The 18,832-nt window shown below is 43.1% G+C and overlaps 1 protein-coding gene across 8 annotated transcripts in view; it reads right to left on the bottom strand.

Annotated features, from left to right (window-relative positions):
- Window positions 1-14,791, bottom strand: part of KIF13A (kinesin family member 13A) — a 216,264-nt gene extending 201,473 nt beyond the window's left edge. For 2 of the 8 annotated variants that reach the window (XM_043590738.1, XM_043590739.1), the window contains exons 1-2: window positions 14,627-14,791; window positions 14,247-14,337 (exon numbers count right to left, since the gene is read on the bottom strand). In XM_043590738.1, coding sequence (XP_043446673.1) covers window positions 14,247-14,337; window positions 14,627-14,681 — 146 coding nt within the window. In that variant the 5' untranslated portion in view covers window positions 14,682-14,791. The remainder of the gene's footprint in view (window positions 1-14,246; window positions 14,338-14,626) is intronic. The other 6 variants (XM_043590740.1, XM_043590741.1, XM_043590743.1 and 3 more) reach the window with 3 other exon arrangements.
- Window positions 14,792-18,832: the final 4,041 nt, after the last annotated feature.

The following is an 18,832-nucleotide window of genomic DNA, read 5'->3' as shown; positions in this document are numbered from 1 at the left end:
GGCTCCAGGCTCTGAGCTGTCAGCACAGAGCCCGATGTGGGGCTCGAACTCATGGACTGCGAGATCATGACCTGAGCCAAAGTCGGTCGCCCAACCGACTGAGCCACCCAGGTGCCCCTATTTTGAATGTTTAATAGAGACGCTTTGAGTCTACGTCTCCTGTATAAACCATTGGAACAAGAGTCACCAGGCTGAGCACTGGGATAATAAAATCAGTCGCCTCAGGAAGAAAAAGAGAGGCACAGAAACCCAATATTACTGAACACAATGTATCAGTACCTTCAGACAGCCATTGCCCCTGAAGTCAATTTCTGTCTAGGTAGAAGTAACCATCCAAGAATCCCCTACACTAAATAAAGCCTGCTAACCACTAATTATATCCTATTAATAGAAATATAATCAAATACTAACCCACACTTTCTGAGAATGTACTATGTCTAAGGTAACAAACACCAGCACCCAGTAACTAGAACTCAGGGCTGAAGGTCCACGGTCATTGCAAAGACAAAAGAGTCTTTCTGACGTATACACTTCAATCAAAAGTAATCAGAAATTTCATAATACTTCAAAAGAATTGTGAGGTTTCCTACTTTAATTGCTCTTTTTAGATGTAAAAAAAAAAAACAAAACTTCGTATATTAAACTCGGAATGACTAAGAAACGGTATTAGGAAGAAAACCCGGGTCAATGAGCTTTAGGTGTTCCACAGTAATAAAAGTAATAAATTATCAGCACTTAGTAGGTGCTATGTGGCAGGTACCATGCCAATCCCCACAATCACCACCATGTCTGGCACTTTCATTATTTCCATTTTATAAACGAGGAAACCAAGGCACTGAGGTTTGAGGGACTTGCCCAACATTTCACAGCCAATAAGTGACTCAAACATAAGCAGGTGGCCCCCAAAGTTCACACCACTACACCATTCTGTCACAATGCTTTGTTCTTCATACCCAACTCACGGCCACGGAAACATTGCAGAAGGCAAATAAAACATTTCCCTTCATGGAGACTAAAAGCTCCATGTTGGATACAAGGTAACTTACCATACTTAAGAAATTTTAAACTCCGTTTAGGTTAACTTTTTTGTAGACAGGTCGACTGATTTCAATATATCAAACTACAAAAGCAAAGGTGAACCCTGTACCATTAGAAATATTCAATTATACACATAAGAGGATGCTTTGTTCAGTTTTTAAAAGAAAAAAAAACTTTTAACATTGATAGTATGTGCTTTTTTAAATGGTTTTATTTATTTTTGAGGGGGGGGGGGAGTGGGAGGGAGGGGCAGAGAGACAGGGAGACACAGAATCCGAAGCAGGCTCCAGGCTCTGAGCCATCAGCACAGAGCCCGATGCAGGGCTCAAACTGGTGAAGCAAGAGATCATGACCTGAGCTGAAGCTGGATGCTTAACTGACTGAACCACCCAGGCACCCCATAATAGAATGTGCTTTTTAGCCTGAAGGATCAAAGGAGTCAAGATGCCGACAACTGTAATGATTGATGTACTACCAAATATCACAGACACCAGGGACATCCAACTGCACGTCACAGTCTATGGGTGACCTGTGGTGATGCTCCCATCAATTCCCAGGAAAGGAGAGAATTAACCATGTGGTTATTTTACAAAGCTAAACTTAGCTTTACAAAGCTAAACTGTATTTTACAAAGCTAAACTTATCCAATGTTTAAATTCTCATTATATCCTTCCTTCTGTTGTTAAGCAGTTTATTTTATTAAATGAAGTATCAAGACGCAGTTGGTGTTTTTGTTTTTGTGTGCTTGCCTGGCACATTTAAAAGAAGTTGGAAACTGTTTATCCAAAGTTTTATTTCTATTGGTTTTTTTTTTTTTATTTTTATTTTTTTTAAGTAAGCTCTATGCCCAACATGGGGCTTGAACTCATGACTCTGAGATCAAGAGTCCCATGCTTTACTGACTGAGCCAACCAGGAGCCTCTATTTCTATTGGGGTTTTTTTTGGTTTTTTTTTTTTTTTTTTTAATTGCTTCTCAAGTCTGGGAACCAATGAGCAAGGAAAGAGTTTTAAATCTTGGAAAAAACTAGTTAAATAATAACCTGGCTAGAGAACTTAAAAAGAAAAAAAAAAAAGTCCCTTAGGAGTACAGTAGGCCAGCAATTTTGGAAAATTATTTCCACTGCATAATTCATCATAAAAGCTCAGACTAAGCTGTCATCCTCAAGAGATGAATATTATTCTATCAAACCCAGCAATAGTTCAAGGCTTCAAAAACACTTAGTTATGTTGCCATGCTAATGTTACCTATTTGTTCTGTAACTCCAGGTCAAAAAAGCAGATGTTTAAAACTGGATACAGTTGCTCAGATTTAACACCATTATCTTGATAAGCTTCCCAAACACACTCCTCCCTACTTACTCAAAACATTACCCTTGAAACAAGTAGTCTTAAGGATCCTTCTCAATGTAATAATGTAACCAACCGTTACAATTTGTATAGAGAAGTCTAAACTTTAATTAAGTATATAAATAGAAGTAAAGATAGAGAACAAAATGACAAAACAAAACAAAAAACCCTAACACTTTGTTACCCATTTTTGAAAAGGGCAATTAGAACTGTAGGTTCAGCCATAAATCTTTAAACATTCTCTGTTTAGCTGAGATAATAGATAAGTGGGCATATAAAGCATCAATTCTGAAGACTTGATTATTAATCCATTGAAGGTAAGTCTATCAAAAGGTTTGTTAGGGGTGCCTGGGTGGCTCAGTCAGTTAAACATCTAACTCTTGATCTCACAGTTCATGAGTTTGAGCCCCGCATTGGGCTCTGTGCTGACAGCACGGAGCCTGCTTGGGATTCTCCCTCTCTCTCTCTCTCAAAATGAATAAACTTAAATAAATAAATAGCTGTTAATCTGTTCAACAAACTACATGTGGATTTCCTGTTTGTGGCCTTCCAAAATGTGGGATAAATCTACTTGGTATTCGTAATACAACGTCTGTACATTTCCCCACCGTTTGCCCCTTCTGGTTTTCCTCTGAGGCCCCCAGCTTGAGACAAAGGAATATTTGTGGTCCTAGGTGGTGGATGTACAATCCAGGGAGTGTCTCCTCAAGACGACACAAAGAGCTGACAGCAGAGAGTAAAGCTTCCCTTTCCTCCAAGGCTTCCTTCCTGTTCCAAGACTCCAAACTTCTTCCCCCAAGGGAATGGCAGATGCTTTCCGCACACTGCTCCTAACAGCAGCAAAGCTCATCACACCTACAGAGCAGACACCGAAGAGCCGCCCGGAATCAGTAACTCCATTCTGCGTTCAAAAGAAAGAGTAAGAGAGCACAAACCAAAAGGGACATATGTGTACACACACTCTCTCTCTCTCTCTCACTCTCTCTCTCCCCAACCAGAGCTGGTCCCACAATGGAGGATAGGAAATACAGAGCATCAACCAACGTTTGGAAGGGTTGTAACAGAACCCTCAGAAATAAAACTACCCAAGGACACTTTAGGCAAATAGCTCTGGAAATGTCATCTCTCCACCCCCATGCATACATGCTTATTACATAAAACAGCTGCATGCCTGGGAGAACGGCTTAAAAATCACTGGTTCCCAAAAAAGCACAACTGTACTAGATGGAAACGAATCCAAAGGTCCAAATTGGATGACTTACAACCCCCTGTGGGTGCATCCAGGAGCTGGTGCCCTAGCCGAGGTAGGAGGCACGCAGAATGTCTGTGAGGGACCCAGGCTCCTCGGCTGGCTGATAACGACTTCGGAGAGCGAGAGCTAGTGGCTGTCTCGTTTCACTTGACGCCTTCACTTCTTGCATCAGCTACTGCAGGCAAACAGCCTGTTGAGAACAGTGACCCTGTCCTCCCTAGTTTTCCTGACACTCTGAGAAGCAAGTTACAATGCAACCCACTTCAGTTCCTATAAGCGTTACCTACCGACACTGTTGGACGCAACTGTACATGTAAGCACAGGTCAGGGCAATCTGAATTTCAGGGCTGAAAACACTTTACAGCTTATCTGGTCTAGCCCTCAACTTTACAGATGCAGAAGGTCATACGGAAAAGGATCGATGGCCAGCTCAAGGATCCGTATCACGTCAGTGGCAGAACCAAGCGGCACCCCAGCTTCTAGCTTGTCCCGCTGTGCAGACCCCTCCACATACAAGGGGTCCCCAGGCTCTGGGACAGAACAGGAGCAGAGGCTGGGATGACCCCATCGTCACAGGGGTCCATGGCAGGGAACTGTGGCCCACAGGCCGCTGGCAAAGCTGAAGAACCAATGCTTGCCAGTAAGTCAGTATCCAGGGATGGGCCAGGCAAGAGGCAAGGGCTCTCTCTACATCTAGATAATTGAGGTACTTCCTTTCCTACTGCTGCAATTCAAGTAAAACAAATAAGCGGAGAAATTTTTATGACACACACCTGGCTAGAGAGCAGGAGGCTTTTTTTCTTTCCTTAGTGGTAGAGAATTTATTTAGCTTTGTGGGGCTTTACTTCCACAACCCTATGAAAGTTCCAAAAATTATGGGAATAAGGTAAATATTTAGCCTGAGTTATGAGGCTTTCCTACATTAATTTTCAGAAAGTTAATGGTTATGAGTACATAATCACAATCAAAATGGTAAAATAAACCCAAGGACAAGGTGTGACACTGGCCTTTAAAACCTGGTTTATTAAGCTGGACCAGTGATTTTCAACCTTGGCCACACATGAGAACCAACTGGCGACCATGTGAGTTAACCGCCTCGGACATTCAAGCTGGTCAAGCCTTCTAATGTCTACACCTCAGACTTCTAGTTTTCAAGGATGAGGCCACAGACTTTGTGGAACAGACAAGTCATACCTACTTTGCTCTATCTGAATTGCTGACCCACAGAATCCATGGGCATAAGAAAATGGTTGTTTCAGACCACTAACTTTTGGGGCAACTTATTAAACAACAATCGGAACTGAGACATGTGAAAAGCATTTAAAAATCCCAATGCCTAAGGTGCACCCCGGCTTAGCCAGAAAGAAAGGGATGCAAGTCATTGTGGGACCCCCAGACATCTATTTTTAAATCACCTCGGGGACACCTGGGTGGCGCAGTTGATTAAGTGTCCGACTCTTGGTTTCAACTCAGGTCATGATCTCTCAGTTCTTGAGTTCAAGCCCTGCATTAGGCTCTCTGCTGACAGCTCAGAGCCTGGAGCCTGCTTTAGATTCTGTGTCTCCCTGTCTCTCTGCCCCTCCCCCACTCATTCTCTGTATCTCTGTGTCTCTCAAAAGTAAATAAACATTAAAAAAATTGGTGGGGGGGGGGGACGCCTGGGTGGCTCAGTTGGTTGAGCATCCGACTTCAGATCAGGTCGTGATCTCACGGTTTGTGGGTGCAAGCCCCACGTCGGGCTCTGTGCTGACGGCTCAGAGCCTGGAGCCTGCTTGGTATTCTGTGTCTCCTTCTCTCTCTGCCCCTCCCCCACTTATACTCGGTCTCTCTCTCTCTCTCTCTCTCTCTCTCAAAAATAAATAAATGTAAAAAAATTTGTTTTAATTTTTTTTCAATAAAGCACCTCAGGTGATTCTAACATGCAATCATGTCTAGACCTGGGCTGTCCAATACGGTAGCCATCAACCACATGTAGCTGTTTAAATTTAAATTAAAATTAAATTAAGTAAAATGTAAAATACAGTTCTTTGGTTGCACTAGACACATGTCAAGAGCTCAGTAACCATATATGGCTAATATTACCATATTGGATGCAGATATATAGAACATTTCCATCATCACAGAAAATTTTATTGAACAGTGCTAATCTAGACCAGTTCTCAAAGCTTGGTCCTGAGCTAACAGATCAACATCACCTAGAAATTTGTTAGAAATGCAAATTCTTAAGCCACATCCCAGACTGACTCAATCAGAACTTTTTTGGGGTGGGGGCTCTCCAAATGACTCACACACACTCAAGGGCAAGAGCGACTGGTCTTGTTACTGACCCTACAAAATCATTTCCCCATGACCTATCTCATATTTAAATCTATAAATCATCAGCTTTTAATTCCATTATAATGTAATAGTTCATGTAGTCATATAATTCTAAAGGTGTATTTTTAAGTTAGCAAATTTGCATGAGAAGAAATGCCTTTCAGTTAGCAAAAATTCTAAGAAATCTCATAAAGATGCCCTCGGTTATTTATAATCATTAAGAGAAACAATCTTTAGGCCCAAAAACATTTAAATGGTTAAAAATTACATGAAACTCAACAAACCATTCAATTATTAAAATTATAATTGTGAAACTTACGTTGCATGCATGACAAAAATATAAATGAGAGAAAAGCAAAACAGAAAACTGAAATTGCAAATCTGTGTATTACACGGACAAGGACAAAATGAAGGTAGAGGAAAAATAAGAATAACTGGTTAGTCTTGGCCAGACAATGACTCCCATCCCTTTTTCTTTCTGCCATACCTCTTATAAAGTTAACTATGGAAAAACATTTTAGAGTATCTAAGGAAGCAACTTTCTAAAAAGATGTAATTGTGCTTTGATGTGAAAAGTCCATTGCAAGAACAATTTTGTAAAATAGTTCTACTACTTTATCAGTGACTCACTGAATTGTTCATCTCATAGAAACACGCAATCAAGACAGGACTGAAGCAAATGATTAGGCTTAGACAAGTTGTCCTTTCCTGAGAGTCACAAGGATTTCTTCTTTCTACTCTTCCTTTTAACCTTAGATTCTACATTCAAATAGAAGGATTGTGTATTTTTACAAACAAAACTTTAGAAAGATGTGACATTTTTTCTTTTAGTTTCCACATATTTGTTGGGTGATAAAATGCCAAATAAACTAATTACCCAGGAGGAATTTCTCACATTTTCTTCTTACATTTGCAAACATAAAGTCCCAGAAATGTTTTGTAGAGTAGCCTTCTTTGAAAGCAGAGCTCCTGAATCCCACATAAATCAACTCTTGATTGTTTTAATACATGTTTTCATATAAATTTTAGCATTACTTCCTTTATTGACAGCTCCGTTGTTATTAAACTGAATTTCTTACGTTGTCAAGGTACGGTGTAATCTTTCTGAGTGTTTCTGTGTTGGTTTCTCTGCTATTTTGTTTCCTATGCTGGTAATATTCTCCAAACTCCTTTAAATTCTAAATGCATAAACACGTTCTCTACTCTAGCTCCAGGGAAAATTTGAGAAAAGGTAACTGTAGTTGAATAACTCTGAGAAACCTTGATGTCTTCAGGAAACCTGTTCCTGTAAATTTCTTAAAAATATGAGTGAGAAGCATATTTAATTTTGTTAAAAATTGGAAACAATCCAAGTTATCCACTTATGTCCAACTAGATTTTACCAGAAGAAGCCAAGTTAACTGGGCTGATAAACTGGCCAGTTTGGTACCATTTAGAAAAATTTTCCCAGCCCCATAAGCATACATATTTTTAAATGAAAACTGACTCCAAAAAAAATCTCTCAACTAAAATTTTTGCAGTAGTGATGCAAAAATAAGATTTTTCTACTTTTTACAGCTTTTTGTACCGGCTACAACTAATTATCTTCATGATTGCTGGTAATTAAGCATCGTCTAAGGCAACTACTTCCTTCAATTACAGGGTTTACATATGCTCTTAAGAAAAAGGAAATCATTATTTTTATTTCCATTATTGGAAGTTAAACAGAAAAAGGGTTGGATAGAAGGTTTTAATAATTTTTTTTTTTGAAGCAGTGAAGAGAACTTACAAAATCCTTTGTGTTGGTGTGTTGGGCATTCTTGAATCTAGGCACTGAGAATACAAAGATGAATCATATATAGTCCTCGCCCCAGAGAAACCAGAGTCTAGCTGCATTCAGCTCCAACTGAGCAAAGGTCCTTAACACAGAAGATGGAGATCAACACAAACAAAACAACACACTTAAAAGAAAAAAGTAGACTATATACAGAAAACTATCATTAATGTCCTCAGAAAGGGAGTGAAAATACCAAGAAACAAAAATAGGCTACTACAAAAAAAAAAAAAAAAAAAAAAAAAAGGCAGAGGCCAAATAATGAGTTCTTGGAAATTAAAAGTATGATAGCATAAAAGAAAAATTAAACATAAGGGTTGAAAGATAAAGTGGAGAAATCTCTTAGAAGGTAGAACAAGGACACAAGTACTCAGGTCAAAAAGGTCTATTGTGATTTCTCAAAAACAGAGAAGAATATTCTACAAGATTCTAGAAAGTGAAAATCTATGTAACATCTAAAGGATTAGAAACCTAACTTTGGACTTTTCAACAGAAACATGGGAAGATAAAAGACAACAGAGCAACCAATGCCTTCAAAATGGAATATTTTAAAAAAAAAATTTTAATGTTTATTTTTGAGAGAGAGACAGAATGGGAGCAGTGGAGGGACAGAAAGAGAGGGAGACATTGAATCTGAAGCAGGCTCCAGATGCCCCTAAAATGAATTTGATACCCACGTAAACTATCAATGAGATGAGTGGGTAGATTAGACATTTTCATGGTTTCAAAAAACTTTGCCCTTTCTATGGAAGCCACTAAAGAACATGCCAGGGCTCCTGAATGGCTCAGTCACTTAAGCGCTGACTTTGGCTCAGGTCATGATCTCCTGGTTCTTGAATTCGAGCCCCACATCAGGCTCTGTGCTGACAGCTCAGAGCCTGGAGCCTGCTTTGAATTCTGTGTCTCCCTCTTTCACTGTCCCTCCCCTGTTCCTGCTCTGACTCTCTCTCTCAAAAATAAACATTAAAAACAAAAAAGAATATGTTCTACAAAATTAAGGCAGTAAACCAAGAAAGGAAAAGGAAACAGAAAAACAAGAGATTCCACACAGAAAAGAGATAAAAGGAATCCTCAGAATAATGTGACAGGCAACCCCAGGTGATAGCTAAGTCAGGCACAGAAGACTACCATTCATAAAGGAGCATATTGGAAGGCTTGATATAAATGTCTCTAAAAAGATGAGATCAAGAGAGAACTTAATGTATTTGAATGTCCTTGAATTTCCTGAAAGGAGATTTAGGTAAGGAGCAGATAAAATTTAATGATTTAAATGTTGAATTAAGGATAAGTACATAGAAAAAGAAGCAAATTAAAGAAAAAAGAAAAGCAACTGTTAACTCCAGGGAAAAAAAAATTTGTATGACAGAAAAAGAAACCACAGAAGAGCACATGGCTCAATTGTAAACAGCTAATTATATTATATAGTCATATAAATAATGTAAATACTAAATATTCATATTATCAAAATTACCATATAACTATACTGGGGAAATGGAGGATGGGAAGAATTTGGGGGTGAGGTGGGGATAGAGCATTGAAAGAGAACACAACACACATAAGAAACTAGCACTACCAGTATGTTATTCAGAAATATGGAGGGAAATTCCAAAAGAATAAGCTAAAATTGCTATTATGTAGTTGCCTCTGGGGAAAGAAATGAAGAAGAGGATTCCTTCTTTTTTTATCACAGCCCTTATAAATTATAGAACTACTTTACACTTTAAATTATGTACACTAGGGGCACCTAGCTGGCTCAGCCAGAAAAGCATGTAAATTTTGATCTCAGGGTTGAGTTTGAGCCCCATGTTGCGTGTGGAGATTAAATAAATACATAAAGTGCACAGATTTTATACACATATTACATATATACATATATGTATTCAGAACCCAGCCTCTTACCCACTAAACCTGTTTTTCAAATTACAAATTTGTAACCCATTAGTGGGTTATGAAATCTATTAAGCAAGTCAACCATCATTTCTAAAATGAATTAGAACAGAGAGGGATAGAAAATAACAGATACACTGCATATAGTAAAATTTTTGTGAACCTTCAGACACGTGCATACACACAAACACAGTCCATGATGTTAAATGTAGTTTTCACTGTGGACTATCAATAAAATAATTTTAAAAACATTAATCTACATTGCATTATAATTACATTTAGTCTTATTTCTTAGAAGTAAGAAATTCCAATCTACCTTTATTTTAAAACAAAGACACGGAAAGCACTGACAGATAATGAAAACATTCCATAATAATGCTCTTTAAAATACCACGAATGTCATGCATGAAGAATGATCACTCTTAAGTTAATGAAATCTAAATGCTCTGCTTTCTTACAATCGACTATAATATTTGAGCTAGAGAGAAATATAACAACACAGAAAACAGAAGAGAATTCAAAGTCACCCAAATAATTTTATAATGTGGAATTTTACTGATCTTTAGGTGATCTATTTTTTAAAATTTCATATGACTTTCACTAATTTCTAAATTTCTGATCTACAAAGATACTTGAGCAGAAGGTGCCATCCTAGAAGCCTTTGGTATAGCAGGGAAAGCCAGCTTGGAGGAAAAAAAAAAAACAACAAAAAAAACTACAACATACAATACATAAACTAGAAAATATACACACAGTTGACGAAGACATAGCTTTCTCCCACGGACCAAGCATACCCTTTACAAGCTACACCACACATCCCACAGTATGGAAAAATCGGTCAAGAAGCTAAAACTTTGATGCTCTTTTACTAAGAGCCTAAATTTAGCCCATTTTTCTTTCAACCTAGCTGGGGTATACATGCACATTGCTGTGAATGCTTACCCAACAATTCACTTACATAAAATAAGATCAAAACATCTACAGACACAAGTTCCATTATACTCTTCATAATAAAGCTTCACTTCCTAAAAGTTATAAAATCAGGTTCATAAGCTACCCATCTGTATTTTTAAAACCACCACTCCCATCCAAACTGGACACAAAAAAAGAATGAGTATTAACATATGGGTATTTAAAGATATTTGTTGAAATATACATAAACAATAGATTCGTGTGTGTGTGTGTGTATGTGTATCTAAAAATATACATCGTTTCGGAGAGATGAGGGGATGTGAGAACCCGGGAGACAGCAGGGTGAAAGAGTTTGCACGATGTGTCTCTTGATACTTTGATTTTTAAACTATTACCTGTTTTGGCAATTAGGGCTTCTTATTCTCTTCCTCTTCCTGAACTGCCTTCCTTCTGCATCCTAGTCCATGTGCTGCGTGCATAGACACACAATCAGCCAGAAATAATCTGTGGCAGGTGTGTTTTCAAGCTTTCTTTGACAAAGGACTTTCTCCTGATCTTGAAGATGTGAACCTACACTCTTAGCAACCACAAGGCCAACACAAACGCTATCATCTGTCCCTGCAGGATGCCAGGACCCTTGGTCATTTCCTCAGCCCTTCCTCAGTACCCCATCACACTGGGGGACCTAACTCAGTGCAGACATTTGCTGAGTGCCGGCTATGTGCCAGGTGCTATTTGGAGGCATGGGACACAAAGGGAAGTAAGATAAGGTACCTGCCTTCAGGGAGCCTGCAAACTCAAAAGGAGACAGAAGAGGAAACTGGTAATTTCCAAACGATATGGTACATATCAAAAATATTGTGGGCCCATAGTGATCTTTGGATGCCCTGTGCCGAGAAAGGTACCTAAATGATCTGAACATCGTAAATATCTCCTGAATGGTAAATGCAATAGAATTTTAAGAAACATGTTCATATATGTCTTAATATTTCAAAAAGGTGATGAGTATATGTGTCAACTATTAACCTGATATTGTATTATATATTATATATATTATATATATTATATATATGTCAACTATTAACTCTGTAGTGTATTTTCTTACAATTTCAACACAAATATCTTTAACCTCAGAAGCCCCATGATCTTTTGGTCCTTAACATGTAGTCTTGGCTTTGATTCCATAAAGGAGGAAAGTTGTGAAAGCTAAGCCTGTTTCTTTCCCTGGAAATCAAAGCACCCTTGCTTGGTTTTACTTGTTAAGACTGAAAACTTTCACCCACTAATTTAAATTTTCTACTCATGGTTAATACATTGCAACTTCTTGCAATTTTCAGGAAAATAATAATTCTCACTTTGACATAGGTCTGCCAATATTATTTAAACACCTGAACTTCTAGGTAAGAAAAACAATATTCCCACCTTGCCCTGAGCTCTGTCCCAAAACAGATGATAGAAATGAACTGCAAACATAATATGAAGCATGGTTGTAATTAATCAACCCAGAGCCCAAGGGAGGAATCATTTCTATTTTTAAATGCACTGTTGCTTTAAGTGAAAACCTGGTGGAGAAATATGACACCAAGCCGCATAATGAAAATCAAAATGCATTTGATGTCTCCATCCTTGCAAAGACAATAGTCCTAACCTACAAGTGGCTCTGTGGAGTTGACTCCACTCAAGTATTCTGCAAACTGCATGACCGGTACCCAGGCAGAATTCCACAGAAGGGTCCATCCACCAAAGAATCCTATCTGTCAGGAGGACAAAACAAGAGAACTCCCATGTTTCAATGCTATTCTTACAGCTTCAGAGAAGGGGCTATTCCAATAAGCAAGCAGATGGATAAATTCCCAAATCATCCTACAAACCTTTACTTAAAAGACCCTGATTAGTAACTGCAGTGGTGGCCCTAAAAATGATCAACTAGTTATTGAGCATTTCTAAACAACGGTCTACAGTTATCATTTTTATCCAAGTTCCACAGAATTAAATGTTTCTCTCCACGAATCACAAAGCTCATTTCATTAAACAGTAGCTAACAGTAGCACTCCCTACGGTTAAGAGTGACAAGGAGCAGGTGCCAAACCAGCAAAGGAAACAGAAGCTACAACTACATAATAGAAGCTAATATTAATGTTCTACCTGTTTCCCCGGCTGCTTTGAAGAATCTGACCCGGCAGAATTTGGGGGGGAGAGGGGGGGACAACATAAAAATACCTAGTTTTAGAAAAAATGTTGATGCTGTGTGCACCTAATTTAATCTGTAAATATTTAAATTTACTCAGTTGGCTCATTAGCACCATGAAATATACAACTATAGTACTACGAATGTATCTAAAATAATATAAATATTTACAATGTATCCAAAAATATTATCCAAGGATAGATCCATTACTGAAAGCATTTAACAAACATTTGAAGTATAACTTAGCAATTTACTATCACTATAACAATCTGCTATAGGTAGTCTGAAAACTGAATAAAAATTTCTAGCCTCAGCACAAAATGCAAAGAACTCCCAATCTCACCTCCTGACACCTTCTTCCCCCAAATTTAGCAAAACTGTGCCTGAACACCACATGATTATATATTTCATTAAACAGTAGCTAACAGTAGAGCACTCCTTATGGTTAAGAGTTGCTTCCTTTAGCAATAAAATAACAAATCCTACTTCAGTGTCTGTTCAGTGCCAAACCTCCCAAGAGCACAAATGACTAAATTGTAGCGCGTCGATCAACAGGTGACTTTTAGAAACACACTTATACTCATGTCCCAGAGGAATTAATTCTGTCAAACTTACAGTTTTCATCTTTCCTATTTTTACAAGCTACTGCACTGCGATGCTGAATGAATTCCAACCGTTTTCTTCTCAGGGGCTTACCAGAAAAATGCCAAATATTCAAATTATTTTAAGGCATTTTCCCATACTGCTGCGTGGAATAGAGCAGAATTAATAAGGATCCAAGAGTTACCACTTTTCAAATGCAAATATGTTGCCATCTAGTAAATGCAGCCCCTTTTTAAACATCCCCCCAGTGTCTACGCAGCTCAGGGCACTACTTTTGTTTCCCCGAAAATCAAAATTCGCGCATTACATTCAGGCATTATCTAGACCCAGCACCAACAAAATAATAGACTTTAAATGGTCCACGCCTCAGCCTGCATCATACAATACTGTTCGGCTTTATTACGCCCCCCTCCCCCCCCTTCATTTTACATACAAAGTCCCTAAGCAATTCTGCCAAATAAAGCACACTGTGAAGTGGTAGGGAGAGAACGAGGGGCACTGGGTTTCACGAAAACAAGGCCTTGGGATGGTCGCTTGCCCCCTCAGGCCTCAGTCTTCTTATCTGTGAAATGTGGGGCTGGTCGTCTGTAGGGTTCCCTCCGGCCCCCTCTGACCGGGTGCCGCGAAGCCGGCCGGGGACGCAGCGGACTGGTGCCGGCGGTGGCCCGGGGTGCCCTGCCTGAAGCCACTCTAGACGGGAGGGGACAAGGGGGGGGGGTGGTGCCGCGGGAGGAGAGGAACTTGGACTTGTAACAGCTTCAGACAGGAGCGTGCGACAAACTTGAAGCCGTCCCCGTAACCATACGGAAGAGCCATCCCATTTTCCGGGCTCCCACTTGTAGGAGACTGCGGGTGGGACCCCCTGCCCGCCCTCTCGGCTCCCCTTTACCTTTCTCCCTGTTTGGTGTTAGAAGGAGGAGGGTGCAGGACCGTTTGATTCCCTTCCATCTCCACCACGCACTTGGTGTTCAGTTCCAGTTCTGAAAGCAAGAGGGGAAGGGGGCCGCTGCCGCAAGCCGAGCATCCGCGCCTGCAGCCCCCAGGGCGCGGGGCTCTCCCGGGGGGCGGCCGAGCCGGGAGCCCGGAGCCGGGAGCCGCGCGCCCGGGGGGGGGGGGGGGTGCTCCGCGGCCAGTGCGGCGCCGCCTCCGCCCCGGCCCCGCCGCGCTCTCGCCGCGCCCCCCCCCCCACCGGCCCCGCGGCCCGCACTTTCCAAAGTTGCCCCCGCCCTCGGCCCGACCACAGAGAAAAACGAGCGGAAAGCTGCTCACCTCGCCGGTTCATGGGCCGGACCCGGACGGCAACTTTTACCTTCGTATCCGACATGTTGGCGGCGCCCGCTCGGCCCCAGGCGGCCCCTCACGCGCCGCGCCGCCGCCGCCGCAGCCGCGCGCCCCCCGAGCGCGGCCGCCGCCGCTCCGCCGTGTGCTCCGCGAGGCAGCGCCGAGGCGCGCGGGCCATCCCGGGGGAGCGCGACGCGGGGCACGGCCGGGCCCGGGGAGGGGCGGGCGGGCGGGCGGGAGCGCGGGGCGGGGCGCGCGGCGGCGGCGCGGGCGGGAGGAGGCCGCGCGGCCGGGCCCAGGCGCCGCTCTAGCCGCGCCGGCCCAGCCGAGCGCGCCGCGCCGCCGCCCCTCGCGCCCGCCCCGGGCCCGGCCGCGCCGCCATCTTCCGCGCCCCGCCCCGCCCCACCGGGGCCCGGGGCCCTGGGGAGGCCAGGCCTGGGGCGGGTGGTGGGGGGGGGGGGGGCGCTCGGCGGGGTCCGGGGCGCTGGGGAGGCCTGGCCGGGGGTGGGGCGCGCGGCGGGGCCTGCGGCGCTGGGGAGGCCGGGGCGCTGGGGAGACTGGGGCGCTAGGGAGGCTGGGCCGGGGGAGGGGGCGCGCGGCGGGGCCTGGGGCGCTGGGGAGGCCGGACAGGGGTGGGGGGGCCGGGGGCCTGGGGAGTCCCGGGCCAAGCCTGTGCCGGCACCCGCGGCCGCGGGGACCCCCAGGAGCACCGCCTGGAACTTGAGTCCCCCAGGGGGGCCGCTGTCACCCGCCGACCGGGAGCCCCAGGGCGCACCGGGTGGGCAGGCCTTACCCACGGAATGAAATACGCTGCGACCGCACTGCCAGCACACCGCCCCCTCCGCCCGCCCCACACCCCGTGCAGCGGTCTTTTCGGGTCCAAGTGGGGGCCCGAGGCTAGAAATGAATCTGTGCATCTGTCGCCGACAGAGTGTGTGCTTCTCAACAGCGCTCTCGCTTCGCTTCCCTTCCCTTCCCCTCCACTTCTCCTGGGCGAGAGACGTCAAGTAGGCTGGGAGGGTCATTCGCTCTTACATAAGAATTTAATAGCAATGGGTTCTGTCGTCCTGCCAAATGCAGACCTCGCTGCCAGGGCGGAACTGGGTGAATCTGATTGATTCTGTTTGGTTCAACAAGTGCTTATCGGGAGCTTACTGTGTGCCAGGCAATTCTGAAGCGCACCGAAGTTTAAAATTCAGACTTTAGGGGCGCCTGGGTGGCTCGGTCGGTTAAGCGTCCGACTTCAGCCAGGTCACGATCTCGCGGTCCGTGAGTTCGAGCCCCGCGTCGGGCTCTGGGCTGATGGCTCAGATCCTGGAGCCTGTTTCCGATTCTGTGTCTCCCTCTCTCTCTGACCCTCCCCCGTTCATGCTCTGTCTCTCTCTGTCCCAAAAATAAATAATTTTTTGAAATTTTTTGAATAATTTTGAAAAAAAAAATTTTAATTCGGACTTTAAATCTGGGAGAAATATTTCGATTTTGCTTAAATGTAGAAATTCTGTCATTCACAAGTTCATTGAAATTTGTGGGACTTGGGGACCTACTGTGCGCACGGTGCCGTAGAGGATGCACACAGCATGAATAAAACAATGTATGTGTCCTGTTCTGTAGACAGACACTCTGATGGAAAAACAGCACTGGGTTCAGGTATAATGCCAGACCGTGTGAACAAGCGGGGGAGAGAGGTTCCGCACTGTCTCCCAACAGGTGCCACGTTGTGGGCTTGACTCTACGTAATGCTCATTTCTTTTTTTTTTTTTTAATTTCTTTTGTTTATTTATTTTTGAGAGCGTGTGAGTCAGGGAGGAGCAAAAAGAGAGGGAGACACAGAATCCGAAGCAGGCTCCAGGCTCTGAGCTGTCAGCACTGAGCCCGCGCAGGGCTTGAACTCATGGACCGCGAGATCATAACCTGACCCGAAGTCTGCTGTTCAACGGACTGAGCCACCCAGGGGCTCCCCTCCTTATTTCTGTCCTGTTGCAGGGTCTGCTAACTCAGTCCACCTCTGAATGTTCCCGGGGCCGCTAATTCAGTCCACCCATTCATCTACCCAACAAATGAGTACTGAGGACCTACTATGTGACAGACACTGTTCTAGGCTCTTGGAATATAATGCTGAGCAAAAGAGGCAAGCTAGGGATGGATGCCCAGGTAGCCCAATTGGTTAAGCATCCAACTCTTGATTTTCGGCTCAGGTCATGATCTCATATTTCATGAGTTCAAGGGCACTGAGGGTGGAGCCTGCTTGGGGTTCTCTCTACCTCTTTCTCTGCCCCTCTCCCACGAATTCTTCCTCTCTCTCTCAGTCTCTCCAAAATACATAAATAAAACTTAAAAAAAAAAAGAAGAGAGGCAAGATTAACAACTTCCTGGGGCCAACCATCTAGTTCTATGCCTTTCTCCTCACTTTCTGGCTACTCAGACATCCTCTTAGACTGAGCTTCCTAGGGGCGCCTGGATAGTTGTCCATTAAACCTCTGACTTCAGCTCAGGTCATGATCTCCCAGTTTGTCGGTTCAAGCCCCGCATCAGGCTCTATGCTGACAGCTCAGAGCCTAGAACCTGCTTCTTCTTCTCTGTCTCCCTCTTTCTCTGCCCCTCCCCTGTTTCTGTTCTCTCTCAAAAATAAATAAATATTTAAAAAAAAAACCCTGGGGCGCCTGGGTGGCTCAGTCGGTTAAGCGTCCGACTTCAGCTCAGGTCAGGATCTCGCGGTCTGTGAGTTCGAGCCCCGTGTCGGGCTCTGGCCTGATGGCTCAGAGCCTGGAGCCTGCTTCCGATTCTGTGTCTCCCTCTCTCTCTGCCCCTGCCCCGTTCATGCTCTGTCTCTCTCTGTCTCAAAAATAAATAAAACATTAAAAAAAATTTTTTTTTAAATAAATAAATAAATAAATAAAAATTAAAAAAAAAACCCTGAACTTCCTGGTTTTACCTTCTACAATCTCTCCTATACCCAGCTTCCAAGCTGATTTTTTTTTTCCTGATTAAAATTTTATCCTTTGATCATGCATGCTATTCTATCACTCAAAAAAACTGCCTGCTGGTAATCTAGTACCCTATTTAATATTACCTCCCCTGTTCCTGAAATCCTTCACTTCACCCAGAACCTTTTCACAAGTAAGATTCCATCCCCATGCTACGCCAATGTTCTCTAGTGTCCATCAGAGTGAATTAGAGAGGGTTGAATAGTGCCTCCCAATGATATGTTCAAGTTCTAATCCCCTAGTACCTGCAAATGTGACCTTATTTGGAAAAACAGGGTCTTTGTAGGCATTCATCAAGTTAAAATGAGGTCATCCTGGGATAAACCTTAAATCTAATGGCTGGCATCTTTAGAAAGAACCGGGAGGTTTGGGCCTCCACACATGGAGAAGATACCCATGTGAAAACGAGGGCAGAGATAGGAGGGATGGAAGCCACAAGCCAAGGAATGCCAAGAATTTCCAGAAGCTCTGAGAAGCTAGAAAGAGGCAAGGAAAGATTCTTTCCTAGAACCTTCACAGGGAGTATAGCTTTTTCAACACCTTGATTTTGGACTTGTAGCCTCCAAAACTGTGAGAGAATAAATTTCTGTTGGGTTAAGCCACACAGTTGGTGGTAATTTGTAACAGCAGCTGTAGGAAAGTAATACAGGGATTAGCGTCTCTTTCCCTCTTCCCCAAACCCTTCTTGTTTCGTGTCCCTCCACCCTTCATTTTAATTCATTGTCATGTCATGAAAGTCTTGAATGCCTGACTAAGAAGTTTCAGCTCCAGAGGTCCTTGGGTGGCTCAGCTGGTTAAGATTCTGATTTCTCGGTTTTGGATCTTAAAGTTTGTGAGTTCAAGTCCCACATCAGGCTCTGTGCTGACAGCTCGGAGCCTAGAGCCTACTTCGGATTCTGTGTCTCCCTCTCACTGCTCCTGCTCCACTCACACTCTGTCTCTGTCTCTCTCTCTCAAAAATGAATAAACATTACAAAAATTTTAGTAATAAAAATAATAAATTTTAATTAAAAAATTAAAAGATAAATTTCAGCTCTATTCTAAAGGCAATGGGAACTGAACCAAGATTTTGGCTTGGAAGCCAGGGACTGACACGTTCAGAGCATCCTGAGGAACGATTCAGAGCACTGTTGTAGTCCTCTTGATGACAGGTGGTGACGGCTAGAACAAAGCCAATGACAATGCAGGGGGAACAGGTGCAGGGTGTATT

The sequence above is a fragment of the Prionailurus bengalensis genome, chromosome B2 (genome assembly GCF_016509475.1).
Source record: "Prionailurus bengalensis isolate Pbe53 chromosome B2, Fcat_Pben_1.1_paternal_pri, whole genome shotgun sequence".
Classification (NCBI taxonomy): Eukaryota; Metazoa; Chordata; class Mammalia; order Carnivora; family Felidae; genus Prionailurus; species Prionailurus bengalensis.
The sequence above is the reverse complement of the archived record's forward strand: the minus strand, read 5'-3'. Positions and strand labels throughout refer to the sequence as shown.